Below are 19,193 nucleotides of genomic sequence, written 5' to 3'. Positions count from 1 at the left end.
ACGCTCAGACGCCGTCGTTTCGTGCTCCACCGCTAAATATCTAAACTTCGTTGCCTCGCTCTGCAGGTCATTTCTCTACACAGCGCTGCCAAGATATATTATCAATCATTTTCCTACCTGCTCAGGTGATCCTTCTTTTCAGACAGCGTCTCTTTTCGGCTTCAAGAGCTCCAACGTTTGTCTTTCCTGTTCCATCCAGCAACAGCCCCGTTCAAGCGCAGCGTCATTACTCAACCTGTCTGCAACTTTTTCAGAAAGACTGGTCCTCTGCTAAACTTTCAAGCTCCTTCGACAAGACATCGACATTCACGTTGTCAGCGATTGCCTTACTTTAAATCTATTAAATCCACCATTAAGCTTTGGCTGCAGAATCTCTCTTTACTCCTCGCCTGCAATCAGACGCCCCTCCCCTGCTCCCACAGAGCCAGCACAGTTACCGTTCCATCGGAAGATCCTGCCCTGGACCTCCATTAGCTACGTTCAATCTTTTAAAAGACGTATCCTGCCCATTTCAACCAGTGGCGGCTCGTGGTTTGACTGGTCACAACATGTTCCAACGACAGTGCTGCACTGCAACTTTTCCACCCGCGCCTTACAGACCATGGTTACCACGGCAACGCCCTCATTTGAGTGACTGCGGGGAGTGGTAAGTTGTCATGGTGACCAGGCAGCTTCATCAGGCTCTGCGTGCTCTGTGACTCAGTACTGCTGTCTTCCGGCTTCCTGTTGCTGCGCTTTCACAACTGGTGGAGACGAATTCAACGCGCCGAATCATGACCTCTAAGTACTGCGTTTACTTATTTATATACATGACTAGCTGTCCTAACATCTCTAGAACATTTATTATTTAAATCTAAGGGAATAAGCAAATGTTGTTCTACATAGACAAGGATTTTAATCGTAATAACTTCATAGATTCTACCCTGCTTCACTCAAGTCATGGTTTAATTCCAATCATAACCTCTGGATGGCAGTATAATACCACAAGTTCTCTCTATATATTAAACGAGTTTGGTATCGCTGCGAAGCTCGGACACTACTGCTTTTCTATTTATTCTCGCAGTTATTCTCGGAGTTCCACTCCTGCCTCATCCTTTGTCTATCTATATCAACTGACATTCTTCAATTTCAACTCTACCTACCACCCCCACCCTTCGAGGACATGCTCATGAAGCCACGCTCTTGTCGGCTTTCTGTGATGCTCCGAATCTACCGTCACATTAACTTCCAGCTTCCCTGCACCAGGCTTCCATCCCAGTGACCTCTTCCTGTTCCCGGATTCGTGCTTCCTCATCTGGCTTCTCTCCTTCAAACCGACAAATTTCACCAAGGCACTTTATTCAACCTTCAAGTTTTCATTTCAGCAACGTGAGCTGCCAGTCAGAAATGGAAACCATGTCCTACAACTATCATCATTTCAGTCAAGTGTCCTCCTACCCTGCGATTAGACAATACACTCCGACTGCTTCCGACCAAATCAATAGATTTTGCAATAGCCTCAGAGCAACGCATTCTTTATCCTCTCAGGTTCCACAGCGGCCTCAGCTCTATGCATTCTTCATCTCTGGCTTTATCTAAATCACTTTTCACTCAAAGACCAATATCCACCGCATTCAGCAGATCTCTGTGCTCTACAGCAGACCACCACACTACCGATGGCAGTCCACCGTTCACCATTACAGATCACTGCTTCAGCGGATCTCTGCGCTCTGCAGCAGACCACCACACTCTTCCAATGGTAGTCCACCATTCACAATAACAAATCACTGCTTCAGCAGATCTCTCTTTCTGCAGCAGACCACTGCTCATCATTGACCGCGCTTCATCGTTACTTCTTTAGATCTCTGCACCGTTCAGCAGATCCCGTCCTCTCTGTTAATTGCTCCTCACTGCAGCAGATCTCTGCTTCCTCTTCAGATCTACTCACTATTATAGCATGCAAAGTTGCTTTAGTTTACAGTCTAAATCTGTACCTGCACTACTCCAGAGCTTCCAACGCTTCAGTTTTCCTCCAATATGCAGATCACGGCAGCATTCCACAATCAAGGCTAATGCTAATCCCCATCTAATCAAAATACGAGGTGCTTGACCTTCTCAGCAATCTATTCGGATGTCCTCACATCCTCTCAAATATTACAGCATTAATGCATGGTGAGAGACGTGGTATGAGACTGGAAATCCGTCTTGATTATGAGTTGAGGAGTTCCACTACTAGGAGAACGACTGGAGTTGTGAAACCCAATCTCTGAACGTGAGTTCACCTTTTCCATTTCAAGCAGACAGGATAGTAGCAGACCGCTGATCGATCCTGTATTAACTAACACATAGGATGGTCGACATCTCCTCTCTTCCCTTGTTTCCAGAAAATGGAGCACAAAGGGTGCTGAGCTTCCCCAGCAGTCAATTTACAATGTTCGTTCAGTTCCAGCCGCTACCTCAACCCTCAATTCCAGCTCCCCTTCGGCCTCTACTTTCGGTATCCAAGTTCCGTCAGCTGGTCCCGTCTGCTGCCCCCCCCCCCCCCCTCCAGACTCCCCAGCTTCATCAGCTGCTATTTGACTGAATCCTACTCTCAGTAACCTGCTTCAATCTGCTCCGCATTTCATGTCTGCATCCCTCGCCCTTCTTCGAGAGCTTCATATTTGACAGCTTGATCAGTGTGTTCAGCCTTCTGTGCCCAGAATCAGATTCATCCTATTCCTTCAAACAAACCAGATCCTGGCTTTCATCATCCATGGTAGGGATTCTCTCTCTCCACCCCCCCCACCCCCCCCCCCCCCCATTTTCTCCATACCAGCAGTTCGCCTGACCCTCCGTGAGATTCTTAAGAGCCTTCCCTTCTGCCTCCCCTTCCCGCCTGTCTACATCAATGAACATTCTCTGTTTGCTCATTCTACTCTTCGGAAACGCCACTTCACCCCATACAAGGATCTACCTATGGAGATCATCTGCATCTGAGCCCTCTTCTGTCTTCTCAGGAGCTCAGAATCCACAGTTTCTTCTACTTCTAATTTTACTCCATCATTCAGTTGTGTACCTCCACGACGGATCCATTTCAGCATGGTCACTTCATTCAGCGGTCAAGCAGAGTCCCCTATCTGCCCATTCTTTTCAATGTCAAGGTATTTCTCTGCATCTCAGCCTTCTTCAGTCTCCTCAGAACTCGAAGTTTCTTCTGCTTCTAATTTACTTCATCATTTGGCCGTACCTCCAAGATGGATCAATTTCAGCATGGTTAGTTCATTCAGCTGTCAAGTAGAATCCACTATCTTCCCTTCTTTTCAACATCAAGGTATCTCCCCAGCAAGAAACCTTAACCCCCCCCCCTGCCCCCTAGACCCTCGGTTCATTGATTCCTCTCTCTCCTATCATCTCTCATCGCTGGTTCTCAACCCACCTCTCCACCCTCCAGAACAAGCCTCCTTCCTCTACCCCCCTAAGGACCCTCAGTTAATTGATTCCTCTCGCTCCTATCATCTCTCATCACTGGTTCTCAACCCACCTCTCCACCCTCCAGAGCAAGCCTCCTTCCTCTACCCCCCCCCCCCCCCCCCCCCCCCAAGGACCCTCAGTTAATTGATTCCTCTCGCTCCTATCATCTCTCATCACTGGTTCTCAACCCATCTCTCCACCCTCCAAAGCAAGCCTCCCTCCTCTACTCTACCCCACTCCTCGGATCACTCGTCACTGGATCTCAACCTACCTCGCCTCCAGAGCACGCCTCCCCTACCCCACCCCCCAAATCATTCCGTAGGCACAGCCCCCTCTACTGCAAGGGCCAACATCAATCACAGTCAGATCATGAGTGTGGGGAGTTGGCCCTCTTCTGCAGTGGATTCTTTCATTCATTCATTCTCCTCTCATAAAGTTGCAGCCCATTTTAAAATCGCTAGCATGCCCGGAGTGGGGGCTACCTGTCTGCCGGAGCCACCAGAGGTTTTCCCCTAATCGGCCTCAAGGGGTTTTTTCCTCTCCACTGAGCGGCAGGTATACACATAGTCGCATCCTACTAACAAATTACTAATCTCCCTCTGTATGTCCTGTTGGTCCTTCTGGTCTTTTGTTTATGTTATGCGTAGGCATGTACTGTCTCTTGTTTGTCGCACGGTGTGGGAGTTTTCGTGAGGTGCCGGGGGTCCATCCTTTGGGGGGCAAGTGAGTCTCACTTCCCCGACCTCAGGGCTAGGCATCTGCCTCCCTTACCTTCAGGGGGGTTCTCACCATGTGAGTCAGAGCGGACCCCCGGCCAAACTCTGTCCTGTCGCAGCTCCTGCGCTCATCTTGCCTTACTCGAGGTTCTGTTCTATTCTGCCTCTCTTTCAGGACGTGGTCACTCGTACTGAGTCCTATACTAACCTCAATGCTTTGTCCTTATTTCAGGTCCCAGGCAGCGTGACGTCTCGGCCTATCAGGGGTTTTACGAGCGCCTCTTACAGAAGTCTCAGATGCTGGGTACCTCTCCAATCTCCACTCGAGGGGCGGCTTTTCGAGTCATAACCCTCATTAGTGTTTTCGGTTGCTGGGTCCTCTGCCCCTGGGATGTGTCGGCATCGTCGCCCTCAGTCAGCGACCTCTTTTCTATCCTGTCCTCGATTGCTGGGTCCTTCGCCCCTGAGATGTGTCGGCATCGTCGCCCTCAGTCAGCGATCATCTTGTCTATCTCATTTCGGTTGCTGGGTCCTCTACCCCTGGGATGTGTCGGCATCGTCGCCCTCAGTCAGTGACCACCTTCTGTCCTACTAACAGCTCCTTGCTGCTTCTTCTGCCTTACTCTTCAACCCAGCTCACGCCCCGTGAAACATGCACAGAAAGCGCTGAACTGTACTACTGCCTCTGGGTGTGTGCTAATTGCTGCCGCTGGCCAGCCTTGACCATCAGTCACGCTACCACACAACTCCCAAGAGATAATATCGGAGAGTGTGAGTAGCCCTCTCCTTCACTCCTTCTCGATAACTGAATAGTTCTGTTCTCTCTGGGCCATCTTCTTAATCAGATACAGAACTGGGTATTCAATTCCGTCTGTCTCTTGGGACAGGACTGCCCCCAGACCAACATCGGAGGCATCGGTCTGGAGGATGAACTCCTTACTGAAATCAGGTGTAATCAAAGCAGAGGCCTGGCACAATTTCTGCTTTATCATGTCAAATACCCCCTGACACTCAACTGACCACTTTACTAACTTGGGTGCACTGTTCTTGGTGAGTTCCACTCGTGGGTTAGCTATGGTGGAATACTCAGGGATAAATCAGTGGTAGTAGCCAGCCAACCCCAGAAGGGACCTCTCCTGCTTCTTGGTTCTCGGGATCGCCACATCCATCAAGGCCTGGATTTTGGAGGCTAATGGCTTTACCTCACCATTATCCATATACCCTAAATATTCAGTCTCTTCCTTACCAAAGGCATACTTACCCAGATTGACTGTCAGCCAGGCTTCCCTCAGAAACTTGTTTGATCAGCTGACCCGCTGGATGGACCCCACCCATAAAACAAAAGAGAAAATACTACAAAGTATAGCCATAGAGCAATTTAATTATGTGGTGGGGCCCAATACCCAGCTCTAGGTCAGCCGGAATGAACCGAAGATCCTGGAGCAGGCCATCCTACTAGCCTTGGTTTTCAAAGATTCTCTGGCTACAGTGACCGCCCCCTTCATGTCTCCACCCGTCCGACACCAGCGGCTGCCCCGAAGCCTTCCAACCCTCCAAGCACCTCAACTACACCCAGAGCTTTTCGCCCGAAAAGCCCAATGGGCAGCCCAACCTCCCAAAGATGGAAGCGTACAGTTGGCCCCCAGCTGGGTAAGAACCATTTCCCCTAACCTAACATGATGACAGGTCCGACAGCACCTCCTCCCCTGCAATGTTTCCGGTGCCACATTGCCAGGTTCTGTCCAGCAGCCATGAAGTGTGATGTGGCCTCGAGATACCCAACATCGGACACAGGTAAGACCCGGGAAATTGATAGGGAGGGGCCTTGTATCATTGATGTGAAAGTAGGAAGAGTGAGCACCCACACTTTAGATGATGGGAAGGTATCCCAATGAGACATGGTTGGGGTCGGTAGGAGATTTTGCTTTTCCAGTTAAATGTCAGGGTAAGAGTAGCGCCTTGCCGGGTTCGCCCAGCTCTGTTGGTCCCACTACCCCTTGTTGGTACCTCCTTTGAACTCATTGCTCTGGACATTGTGGGGGCCGCTGAGTCCCGCGGACTCCATTTTAGTATTATTATTATTATTTATTTCTTAGCAGACGCCCTTATCCAGGGCGACTTACAATCGTAAGCAAATACAATTCAAGCAAATACTTTAGTAGTGGGGGATCAAGTAACGTGATACCTGGAGGCAGTTCCACTGCAGTCCACAATGCAGCAGCAATTGCCAAGGAGTTGGTGGAGATTATGTCGACAGTAGGGATTCCGAAGGAGATTTTGACTGATCAGGGAACTAACTTAACGTCACAGTGCCTGAAATAAGTGTATACATTGTTGCATATTCGTTCCATCAGAACCTCTGTCTACCTCCACAGACGAATGGGCTGGTGGAACGGTTTAATCAGACTTTGAAGCAGCTGTTGAGATGATTTGTCGATCAGAAAAATTGGGCATCATTGCTTCCATACCTTCTCTTTGCAGTTCGGGAGGTACCAGCGAGCTCGACAGGGTTTTCACCCTTCGAGTTGCTGTACGGCAGACAACCCAGACGCATTCTCGATCTGGTAAAAGAAGGTTGGAAAGAAAACAAAATGAGTACTAAAAATGTAGTTAAATATGTACTACTACTGAGGGATCGTCTCGAATTGATCGGTCGATTGGCACATGAAAAAATGAAATTGTCTCAACATTGGCAAGAGCAGCAGTACAACAATAATGCTCGAATCCGGACCCAGTAGTAATGGCTCTGGCACAACAAAGATTTAAATGGGGGAACCGTTACTTCCCGATCAGAAATGGGAATTGCGAGATTTGATTGGGAGCTTTGAGGATGTTTTTTCTGATCTGCCTGGCAGAACTAACCTGAATCCCGGAAAGTTGGCGGAGGGGAGTCACCAGGGAGGTGGGGGCAATGTCAGCCTCCTCTAACTGCCTCTGTGTCTCCCTGGCCTCTCCTCCTCTGTGCCGCCATCTCCTGTGGATCCATTTCCTGGTTCAAAATCCTGCGATGACACCACATGTCACAGATGGAGAGTGATAAGGAGGAAGTGACGTCACACACACAAGTATTCCAGTTGAACCAGAAAGGGTTTTAATTAAAGTGACACAGTGTATAATATAGTTCCACAATAATGGTGACAACAGTGCAATTCCAATAACTGTGCTCTGTGTTTCGCTGTGCTGTGCTGTGCAGGCTTGTGGTGTGCTGGGGAAGGTGCTGGTGCTTGTGCTGAGTGAGGTTCTCAGCTCCAGTCTTCTCTCTCCTGAGTCGCACTAGTATCCTGGGAACACAAAAGTCAACAAACATGGTGTTGCTCGGCATACAACAGGTTCCAGTCGCAAGGGGAGACTCTGTCGTTGCACCCCTAAATCCCACCCACACAATTACCATGTCGCTACGTTCTATCCAATCGGCGAATACAACAGTGCTGATTGCGAATACACAGAATTCAGCTGTATTACAGCTTCACTCCTCACCAAGATAGCCGACTTCCGGTTCTCTCCAGGGTTGAAGTTCAGCACATCCTGTGAAGAGTGTATTGTTCCCCTTACACAGCACCTTCTCTAGTTGGGAGGGAGGTTTACAGCTCAGATTCATTCTCTCACTGCCACAGTAACAAAGCACAGAGCAGATGTTGATAGCTCTCCTCACAATAAAAATTATGATGTAATTATTATTATATGCTTGGAAGCTTCCAGCTAAAATTAAAGAAGGTGCTGAGTGATCAATTACTTAAATTTAATCTGTACATAACCTAGGCCAAAATGAACAGGACCTGAAATCTTGAATCAGGGGCCAGCTCTGTGGAATAACGAGAGCTTCAATTTTATATAGTCTTGGAACTGCATTTAGCTGAAAAGTGCAATGTTTTTATTAGATTTAATGAAGCAAAATAAGTATTCATCTAGAGATTAAATACATGCTATTGGAGTACTACGTCTAAACAAGGTAACGCTGAAGCCATGAACTAAATGAGAACATCAGCATAGCACCTTTCTTTTATATATTCATTAAAGACTGGACTCCCTATCCTTAACATGCAAATCTGCCTATCCCTAGGCCAAATATATGATACAACCTCAGTGGTATGATAACATAAATAGCTTAAATGTCACAGGTACAACATACAGTGCCTATAGAAAGTCTACACCCCCTTTCAACATTTTCACCTTTTGTTGCCTTATAGCCTGGAATTAAAATGCATTAAAATAGTTTTTTTTCATTTATCTACACATCCTACCCCACAACTTCTAAGTGAAAATATATTCTAGAAATTTGTAGAAAATTAATTAAAAATAAAAACTGAAATAGCTTAGTTGGATAAGTGTCCACCCCCCTTGTAATAGCAATCCTAAATTAGCTCAGGTGTAACCAATCGCCTTCAAAATCACACACCAAGTTAAGTGGCCTCCACCTGTGTTAAATTGTAGTGATTCACATGATTTCAGGATAATTCAGCAGTTCCTGTAGGTTCCCTCTGCTGGGTAGTGCATTTCAAAGCAAAGACTCAACCATGAGCACAAAGGTGCTTTCAAAAGAACTCCGGGACAAAGTTGTTGAAAGGCACAGATCAGGGGATGGGTATAAAAAAAAAATCAAAGGCCTTGAATATCCCTTGGAGCACGGTCGAGACGATTATTAAGAAGTGGAAGGTGTATGGCACCACCACCAGACCCTGCCTAGATCAGGCCATCCCTCCAAACTGGATGACCGAGCAAGAAGGAGACTGATCAGAGACTGCAAGAGCTACAGGCTTTAATGGCCAAAACTGGTCAAAGTGTGCATGTGACAAGAGCCCCGACCTAAATCCAATCTAAAATTTGTGGCAAGACTTGAAGATTGCTGTCCATCAATGCTCCCCAAGGAATTTGACAGAGCTTGAATAGTTTTGTAAAGAAGAATGTTCAAATATTGCCAAATCTAGGTGTGCAGAGTTGGTAGAGACCTATCCCAACAGACTCACAGCTGTAATTGCTGCCAAAGGTGCTTCCACCAAGTATTAACTCCGTGGGGTGGAGACTTATCCATTATGATCTTTCAGTTTTGTATTTTTAATCTAAAATTGTTTTCTCAATAATTTTTTTTTTCCCCTTAACTCATTTAAATGCATGAAACTCTGAGGCACTGACACAACAAAATGTGAAAAAAGTTCAAGGGGGTGTAGACTTTCTATAGGCACTGTATATACAAAGGTTATGTGAAAATGGCATGCAATATTTCACAAGAATTCTAGTCCAATCATCTGTTTTTTATGTTCTCTCAATATCTATAAACAGTTACAGAGTGTAGCAGGATTGCATCATAAAGGAGACTCAGAGGAAGCTGCAGTTAAAGCACTGTTGTGCATGTTTATTAATCAACAAATAAAAATACAACAAAGAAACAAAGGTGCAGGGGCCAAAATAAAAGGTTAAACAAAACAATACCTGCTTTACTTTAAATGAATGATTCTGCTTGTCCAGGCTGAGCCATGGCTTCATTGGACTTGCAAATTCCACTGCTTCCAACAAAAAGGGTCTGGCTCCCTTTATAAACCATGTGGCTGGGGCTTGATTGACCATAAATGATTCAATCAAGAATACAAAATAAATACATCTTTATTATACCACAATATATACAAACACACTATTTACATGACATGATTCTGCCCTGCCACACAGTGTAAAGAACACATTTAATTCCTATTGTTTTTCAAATAGGTCATGAAGCCATTAAAAATAGGCCCATTCTGTTTTCACAAAATAGGACTTTAGCAAGTCAAAACTATGCTCTTTTCCCAGATTTGATTTAATCACACTACATTTTATGTAGATTATGGAAATGCATTAAATAATGGTAGTGTTAATAATGGCCAGAGTGCGGCCCCTTTAACCCTTTAAGGACCATGATGGTGTAAACACAGTAATACTGAAGTGTCATTCTGGGCCCATGATCGGGTAAACACGATAAAAAACGCACTTCCTTTCTTTGAGTTACTGGGCCACCATACTTTGCAGTACAGGTTGTAAACATATATCATTGGGCAGGGGAGGGATTGAATTTCACTGCCTGGTTGTTTTTTTTCCGTGCGACATCACTGGGCATTTCATTTTTAAAAGGTGGAGACAGTACTGTAAAACCATCACATTTTAAGAAATGTTTGCAAATTTTGTGTTTATTAAAAATCTGCAAAATGAATGTGCCGTGAAATATATTATTCATAAAATATATGCGATGGGTAATTGCAACAGCAGTTCTACAGTATATTATTTCTGGTCACGTGCATGCTCTCAGTTGCCATAGTGCTTGTCCCAAAGATTACTGGGTAGAACAGAAGAACCGTTAATTGTTTATGAATACTGTACTGTGTCATGTGTGGCACATTTAGCAACTGCAATTATGTTGTCAATTTTTTGCTGTCAACTAGAATTAACAAATTAAATCCTTGTGTATCTGCCAGGGTTTCCTATACTGTTAATTACAGGTAAGTATACGTTTATCTTTATAACCCTTTGCCCACTGTTTGTTTTGGATTTCGAACTGACCACCCGGACCTTCCCAATGAGTGTACAGGAACCACACAAACAGGTAAGTAAAAATAATGATTTCTTTAATACAGGAAATAATACAATTGACTACAGCTTACCTTATGAAAGAATTTACAACCCCCCCCCCCCCCCCCCTTCAAAACACCTTGCAGTATATCTCAGTACAAAAGCTATCCTAAAAACACCTAAAACTGTTCCCCCAATAAAACCACTAAAACCTTCCAATGACACTTTTATGTGGACAAGTCCTCACAATGTTTTTGCCGTACTTTTCAGGAAATGCGTTGCTATGCTGTTCTGATTTAGGAAAAAAAGTTGTCCGTACCAATGCAGACTACTAAATTCATAGTAATTTAAGGGAGGGGATATTTTAATGTCCATGTCTGCCTAGTAATTAGGAAAAGAACGACTTTGAATATCATGAGGAGAGCTTCATGCATTGCCAAAAAATTAAGAAGAGAAAAGAATCAACTTGTCGCGCACATTCCGAATTATCACGCATTATTTGTTTGTGTCTTGTTATCTTTACAACAGACACACACACACACACACACACAAAGGGATTGATCCTGCCCTTAAAGTCGCACTGATTAAAGGACGTTCTTTTGCTGTTTCACTATGTATTCGCATGACACACAGTCATGACTATAGAGTTGATTTTCACATGCATGTAAACCAAGCCACTGTTAGCAGACTACTTGTAACTCCACACAATATATTACCACAACATAGTCCCGAACAATATAAGCAGCAATGTGGTGAATTCACATGGACTTCAAAAAGGCCTAGAAAACTTGTAAATGCTATACTTAACCCTTTGCAGTCCATTTAATCAGCGCATCACAGGCGTGTCAGGTCCAATTTATTTTCACACGCGCTGTTTACTTTACATGCGCCGTTTAAAAGTATTTTTTTTCACAGTAAAACAGGTTTAAAAGGCACTGCATATCAACAGCACACACAGTACGTGCATACTGAAAAATCGTCTTCTGATCACTCGTTTTATCACCAAACTCCTCAATAATGCGATCCAAGTCATTATTTTATTACTATAACATCTCCAAAAGCTCTGCAAATGTCTGTGATATTCTTTGAGCGCTGGATGCGGAAGCAGCTATCTTGTTTGTTTATGTCCGTGTTATCTCTGTGGTGTAGGGTTTATGTGTATTGCTCATATCTTCCCTTTTTTTTTCTTTTTTTTTTTTTTTTTTACTTCTCTCAGCTCCTATCGCTCTCTCTCGGCCATTGAATGGTTTTCTCTGCTTTTTCAGGAGAAAAAGCAACTAGAGACCTGTGCTTGACGTCTTTTTGATGATGTCGGACCAGAAAGGAATAATTGTAATGTCGGACCTGTCTCGGTAGAAACACCAACAAGGAAAGGTGAAGTTGAAAGTGACTGGTCCAAGAACCTCCTAATCCATTTGTTTGTCCCAGTATAGGCCTTTATTTGGCCCCCTTCAGGCTCAATCCCCCCTCTCCAGCACCACGACGCAGAATCCTGCAACGGAAAAACGAACAACACTCTGTTCACACTCCCTCTGTCCCTACGTACACCCCGATCTCGGCCTTCCCTACTCTTATTTGGTCTTCCGACCCAGCTACTGGTACTTAGCTTAAGTAGGGTAAGGCCTCGTGTCTCGGGTGTGTACAGGGAGTTGGCAGTCCGTCCCTCAGTTGGTGCCTGTTTTCTGCTCTGGGGCGTCGGTCATGGAGGGGGGTGCCTTGAAGGGAAGCAATACAACGCCTTGTCATAAACCACAATTAATAACGGTAACTATATATGTTTCGGCCAAATATCTTTACTTTTGAATCAATTGTCAAACGCCACACATTCCTTGGCCTAATAATCTTAACAGTCTTCCTTTGATCAAAAGTGTGCCGCTTTAATAGCGTAATTTAAGGATGAATAGTTCGCTTTGCTGTCAGTTTCTGACTGGTCCTTCCTTCCATCAGGCTGCCGTGTCTTTATCCTTCTGTCTTCCTTTCTGAGTTCCATATCATCCTTGTTGCCGTACTTCTGTTTGATTCCCCCTGGAACTATGTGCTCCTTTCTTGTATTTCTAGTTCCCTTTTTATAGGAGATTGTCAATGATAGTTACAGTGCCTTGCATAAGTATTCACCCCTGTTGGACTTTTCCACATTTTGTAGTGTTACAATCTGGAATTAAAATTGATTTAATTTGGATTTTTTGTCACTGATCTACATAAAATAGTCCATAATGTCGAAGTGGGGAAAAAAATCTACATATTTTTCAAAATTATTTACAAATAAAAAACTGAAAAGTCTTGATTGCATAAGTATTCATCCCCTTTGCTGTGACACCCCTAAATAAGCTCTGGTGCAACCAATTGCCTTCAGAAGTCACATAATTAGTTGAATGGAGTTCACCTGTGTGCAATTAAAGTGTCACATGATCTCAGATTAAATACACCTGTTTCTGGAAGGCCCCAGAGTTTGTTAGAGAGCATATCTAAACAAACAGCATCATGAAGACCAAGGAGCTATCAAAACAAGTCTGGGATAAAGTTCTGGAGAAGCACCAATCAGGGTTGGGTTATAAAAAAATATCCCAAACTTTGAACATCCCCCGGAGCACCGTTAAATCCATTATTAAAAAATGGAAAGAATATGGCACAACCGCGACTCTGCCTAGAGAAGGCCGTCCACCAAAACTCAGTGACCAGGTAAGGAGGGCATTAGTCAGAGAAACAACCAAGAGGCCAATGGTAACTCTGAAGGAGCTGTAGAGAGCCACAGCTGAGATGGGAGAAACCGTCCATGGGACAACTATAACCCGGACGGTCCACAAAGCTGGGCTTTATGGAAGAGTGGCGAGAAGAAAGCCATTGCTGAAAAAAACCCATATCAAATCCCGTTTGGATTTTGCAAAAAGGCATGTGGGAGACACAGCAAACATGTGGAAAAAGGTTCTCTGGTCTGATGAGACCAAAATTGAACTTTTTGGCCTTAGCGCAAAGCCAACACTGCTCATCACCCTGAGAACACCATCCCCACGATGAAGCATGGTGGTGGCAGCATCATGTTATGGGGATGCTTTTCATCGGCAGGGACTGGGAAACTGGTCAGGATTGAGGGCAAGATGGATGGAGCCAAATACAGGTAAATTCTAGAGGAAAACCTGTTTCAGTCTGCAAGAGACCTGGGACTGGGGTGGAGGTTCACCTTCCAGCAGGACAATGACCCTAAACACACAGCCAAAGCTACACTGGAGTGGTTTAAAAACAAGAACCTGAATGTCTTAGAATGGCCCAGTCAAAGCCCAGACCTCAATCCGATTGAGAATCTGTGGCAAGACTTGAAAATTGCTGTTCACCAACGGTCCCCATCCAACTTGACAGAGCTTGAGCAATTTTGCCAAGAAGAATGGGCAAAAATTGCAGGATCCAGATGTGCAAAGCTGGTAGAGACTTACCCCAAAAGACTCACAGCTGTAATTGCTGTCAAAGGTGCTTCTACCAAGTATTGACTCAGGGGGGTGAATGCTTATGCAACCAACAAATGTCTTTTTTTTGTTTAATTAACTTTTGTGTCACAATAAAAAATATTTTGCCCCTTCAAAGTGTTAAGTATGTTGTGTAAATCAAATGGTAAAAATCCCAATTAAACCCATTTTAATTCCAGGTTGTAACACTACAAAATGTGGAAAAGTGCAAGGGGGGTGAATACTTATGCAAGGTACTGTAATTGGTGCAAATGGTAAACACCTGTGGCTGCATTTGGAATTGGAGAATGGAACTATTTTTCTCTCTCTGATCACCTCTGCTGTATTACAAATAAGAACACACTTGACAGTAAATAACTTAAACACAGTGATACAAAATAAGCAACAATGTGCCTGACATGATCAGACTGTGAAATGTCATCAAAATAGTCTTGGAACTAAGATGTGGTCATTTAAATATGAAATCACACCCTGTTTTTTGAAATTTTTCCAATTTGTTATAATTCAACCATAGACATGGCTATCACACTTGTATCCCATTCCCCTGTTATTCAAGTCAATGTGGTGCAAAAATTGTACAGAAATAACACAAATTGAAGCTGTTATGGGCAATTCTAGTGTAACTCACGTGGCATTCAGAGAAAATTTTACAAACAAATGAGGATACAATTATCCCTTTAACAGTTTTTGAGAATGATACATGAAACAGTCTCCAGACATAAAGCTCACTAAATCAGTCTTTTATTGTTATGAACTATAAACATGAACTTATTAATGTCTTTAGAATAATGTAACTGCTACCAACATGTTTTAATCTCTTTAGTTTGGGCAATTTTCCTATGTGCCCTTGTGGCAAAGTGGCTGGTAAGAGGAACAAGTGTAGCGGTGATGCGATGCAGGAGTGACAGGCAGACAACGGTAATTTTGTGAATAAGTGTTTATTGTGCTGTTTCCAGGTCTGGCGACCGTCAAATAATAAACCCCCGGCAGTACACAACAATGTGTAAAGCACGGGGAGCGTGAATAATCCCACACAGTCCTGAACAGAAAAACAAAGGCACGGTCACCAGTCCTGTGTGAATTCAACCGTGCAGGTGCTCTGTGCAGTGGTGCTCCGGATAGTGCTTTCGTAGCGACAGCTCCGGAGGTGTGCTTTAACTGTCTAGTAGTGCGAAAAAAGACAGACAATTACAGACAGACAGAAATAACACACAACACGTAACACTTAGTTCTCTTTTATATTTCTGAGAGCTCCTCTCTCAGTCCTTCTCTCCTCACATTAACCCAAACGAAGGAAAAGAACAGCGTTACCCTGGCCCCTATATGTAATCCCGCATGATATCTAGGTAAACGGTTGCAGCTGCCTTATTACTTGCAGCTGCCCCTCGTTTACCTGTCAAATCAATACGGTCTTACAACAGAGTCTCGCTTCCTTCCAGGCTGACCCACTTCCCGGTCCCGGAAACGAACTGTCAGGCCAGCCCTTCCAGATACTTCTCCTCCCGTTCTTTAGCGCCCTCACAGGTCGGGAGGAAGATTTATCACCAGAACTCATTGTATTTCTGTCACAGCCCTGTATAAAATGTGTGGGAGTACATGTCTGATGGACTGGGTCATTTACCGCAGCTGAAGCAGGCAGGCAGGCAGGTGAGGGGTGTAATGGAAGCACGGTGACTCATAGATGTGGTGAACATGCCGCACTGGCACGCAGTATTTATTAACAATAACACAAAATAACAAACTTGTGCACGCTACCAACAATGACTGTACAATACATTACAAGTCAGAACTTGGACTTATCTTGGTAAACATTTACTGGTAGGTAATTAGAACAGCACTGATATTTTTGAATGTAACATTAGTGTCTCCATTTCCACCAGGTTATAGTCATGTTTTAGTAATATTAACCAATCAACATAGTTTTGGCTTATAAAACATTCTGTACATATAAACCAGTTTGGCAGCACATGTAACTTGTGTACAGCTATGAAACTGTGGCCAGCCAAAGACTTCAAATAAAAAAGTTCAAAGCAAAGGAACATATATGATATATACAATACAGTTTTGTAATAATAAACCTGCTATACTTCATTCAAGTGGCCTGCTTGCATTTGTATCACCCACATCTGGTCTACTACCCTATTTAACCACTTACCCTACTAAAAGCTAATTCCTGCTGAGCTATGCAGTATTCTAATTTTCATGATCACTCCCATAGTCAACGCCATCATCATCAGAGTCCCCCAATTTGACTGCGACCTCTTTGTCTTTTTTGAGTTTGCAGGAACGCACACACTCGCATGACAACAGCTCCAAAACTGCATCTGGAGCTTGGTGTGTACGCATCCACTCAATGACAAGATTGCCATCATCATCTGTCGCCAACTGCACTCTTTTGACTTGCCCTGTAACCTCTCCATACTTCAGCAGTTTCCATTGTTCTACCAAGAAATTAATGACATGAGGCTTGTTGGAAGAGCTGCATAATAACTTTCTGAATAACAGGGGAATGGGATACAAGTGTGATAGCCATGCCTATGGTTGAATTATAACAAAATGTCCAAAAAACAGGGTGCGATTTCATATTTAAATGACCACATCTCAGTTCCAAGACTATTTTGATGACATTTCATAGTCATCATGTCAACACATGTGTTTCCTTGGTCTAGCACATGTGCAATGATATTCAGAAAAGTCCAGACTGATCATTTCATACATTTTCATACATCATAATGCCTATCCAGTTGCGAAAAAGTCACTCTGAGGGTGGATATGTTCAGATGCTGTAAACTACCACTAAGCTGCCACTCTGCCATGGCTATCATAAAAAATATAATCCATAGACATAGACCTTTAAAAAAATCACAATGAGATTTTGCCGCCTCAGGTGGTACCAATATCTGGTCTGGCCCATGGACTACAACTCCAACTAATTTATAGTCGCTTGCGACATATCTCCGACCTTAGGATTGTAACGAAAACAGATGATCTTTTGAAGTGGGAACCTTTTCTGATGTGTAAAGGAATTATGTACTGGTATAATATGTTTGCAATAAGGCCTGACAGGGTGTCGGTATACATCCAATATATGGACGCCTTGGGGCGTTGTAAGCCATAAGGCGAAGCACAGTGCCTCCTACCCCCAAGAAGTCCATATATTGGACGTGTATAGACACCCTGAAGGGTCTTATTGCATTTATAATCCAGGTCAAACAGTGGATTTAAAAAAAAAAAAAAGCAGAAATCATTTTTATCAAATATCCTTACGCCAATAGATAGTTGGTCACTCAGTTTTATAGTTGCTATAACTTTGTAACTGTAAATAAGATGGCTGCTGGTAAACTGCAAATTCTGTGAGGAAGCGCAGTCATTTCTAATATGTGATAAGGCTTGAACTGTCCATATCCATCCAATATACAGACAGCTGGAACCTTGCTCGACCAATCACATTACTTGTTTCATGTTCCATTGCCAGCCCTGGTTTATAAAATGTATTATTCTGACCAGGGCTTAAATTCTCATGGAATATTTCCCGGAACCCAACAGCCACAAAGTGTAAATCTAATGTGGATATTTAAAGTAAATGTGAATATAATTATAAATTAACCACTGTGTTACAATCGCACAATGTCAGAAAGCTCATTGTGTAGAAAACAGCTACAATGAGGACATGTGCAAGTACTGTCCCTTGGAGTGATGAACAGAGGTCATGGCTTGAAGATTGCTAAAGCTTGAACTACTTGTGATATTTCATGCTATGGGGACAGTAAATTAAAACAAATGAAGTCTCTGAGGAAAAGGTGAGCACAAAGTCTCGGAGAGTCAGAAAGCAGCCAAAAGTATTCAGAATGAGGCACAAAAAGATACATTTATATTGTGTCAAGTGCAAGGGCAGTCACAGCATATTGAAACTAAAAACAGAGTGTTCCGTACTGTGTAGAAACAGGCTAAACAAAATCGGAACCTCCTCCAGTATGTTTATCTGATTCGTCAGGGACGCTCTGCCTCCAGTATGTTTTTTTTTATTTGTCGGGGACGCTCTGCCTCCAGGATGTTTATTTGATTCATCGGGATGCTCTGCCTCCAGGATGTTTATTTGATTTGTCAGGGACGCTCTGCCTCCAGGATGTTTATCTGATTCGTTGGGGACGCTCTGTCTCCAGTATGGTTATTTGATTAGTTGGGGACGCTCTGTCTCTAGTATGGTTATTTGATTAGTTGGGGACGTGCTGCCTCCAGGATGTTTATTTGATTCATCGGGACGCTCTCCCTCCGGTATGTTTATTTGATTCATCGGGACGCTATGCCTGCAGGATGTTTATTTGATTCATCGGGACGCTATGCCTGCAGGATGTTTATTTGATTCATCGGGACGCTATGCCTGCAGGATGTTTATTTGATTCATCAGGACGCTCTGTCTGCAGGATGTTTATTTGATTCATTGGGACGCTCTGCCTCCAGTATGTTTATTTGATTTGTCGGGGATGCTCTGCCTGCAGGATGTTTATTTGATTCATCGGGACGCTTTGCCTCCAGGATGTTTATTTGATTCATTGGGACGCTCTGCCTCCAGTATGTTTATTTGATTTGTCGGGGACGCTCTGCCTCCAGTATGTTTATTTGATTTGTCGGGGACGCTCTGCCTGCAGGATGTTTATTTGATTAATTGGGACGCTCTGCCTCCAGTATGTTTATTTGATTCTTCGGGGACGTTCTGCACTGCCTTTTCCTCCTCTTTAACACCACTAATTTCCTCACTGTCAGAATCAGAGAATTTCCTCTTTCTTGTAAAGAAATTAGTGATCTTATTTTTTTTACTCATATTGATGAATTTCAACTATTCAGTAAACCACACACCACACCCCAAACCTTCACGTGACCCTGCCAAGCATTTCTTTGCATTCTGTCAGTCATATGTGGCACTCCTGTTTTTATGCTGCTCTCCATATAATTTACATAAATATTTTCACTTGTAATAATTGCCATGAAAATAAATTGCTACGGTCCTTGTGAAAATAAATGTTAATAATTATTTATAGTAAAGTTGTATTTT

At 43.7% G+C, this 19,193-nt stretch overlaps 1 protein-coding gene across 2 annotated transcripts in view; it reads right to left on the bottom strand.

The window, feature by feature from the left end:
* The window catches only part of rhoua (ras homolog family member Ua), a 153,510-nt gene that overhangs the window by 34,658 nt on the left and 99,659 nt on the right, over positions 1 to 19,193 (bottom strand). The window contains exon 5 of one of the 2 annotated variants that reach the window (XM_059024344.1): positions 10,867 to 12,397. The exons of the other annotated variant lie outside the window; for it this stretch is intronic. Coding sequence (XP_058880327.1) covers positions 12,347 to 12,397 — 51 coding nt within the window. The 3' untranslated portion in view covers positions 10,867 to 12,346. Of the gene's footprint in view, positions 1 to 10,866; positions 12,398 to 19,193 lie in introns of those variants that run through there. 2 annotated transcript variants of the gene reach the window in all.

Source organism: Acipenser ruthenus, chromosome 5, assembly GCF_902713425.1.
Source record: "Acipenser ruthenus chromosome 5, fAciRut3.2 maternal haplotype, whole genome shotgun sequence".
Classification (NCBI taxonomy): Eukaryota; Metazoa; Chordata; class Actinopteri; order Acipenseriformes; family Acipenseridae; genus Acipenser; species Acipenser ruthenus.
This window is presented reverse-complemented; position numbering and strand designations above follow the sequence as displayed.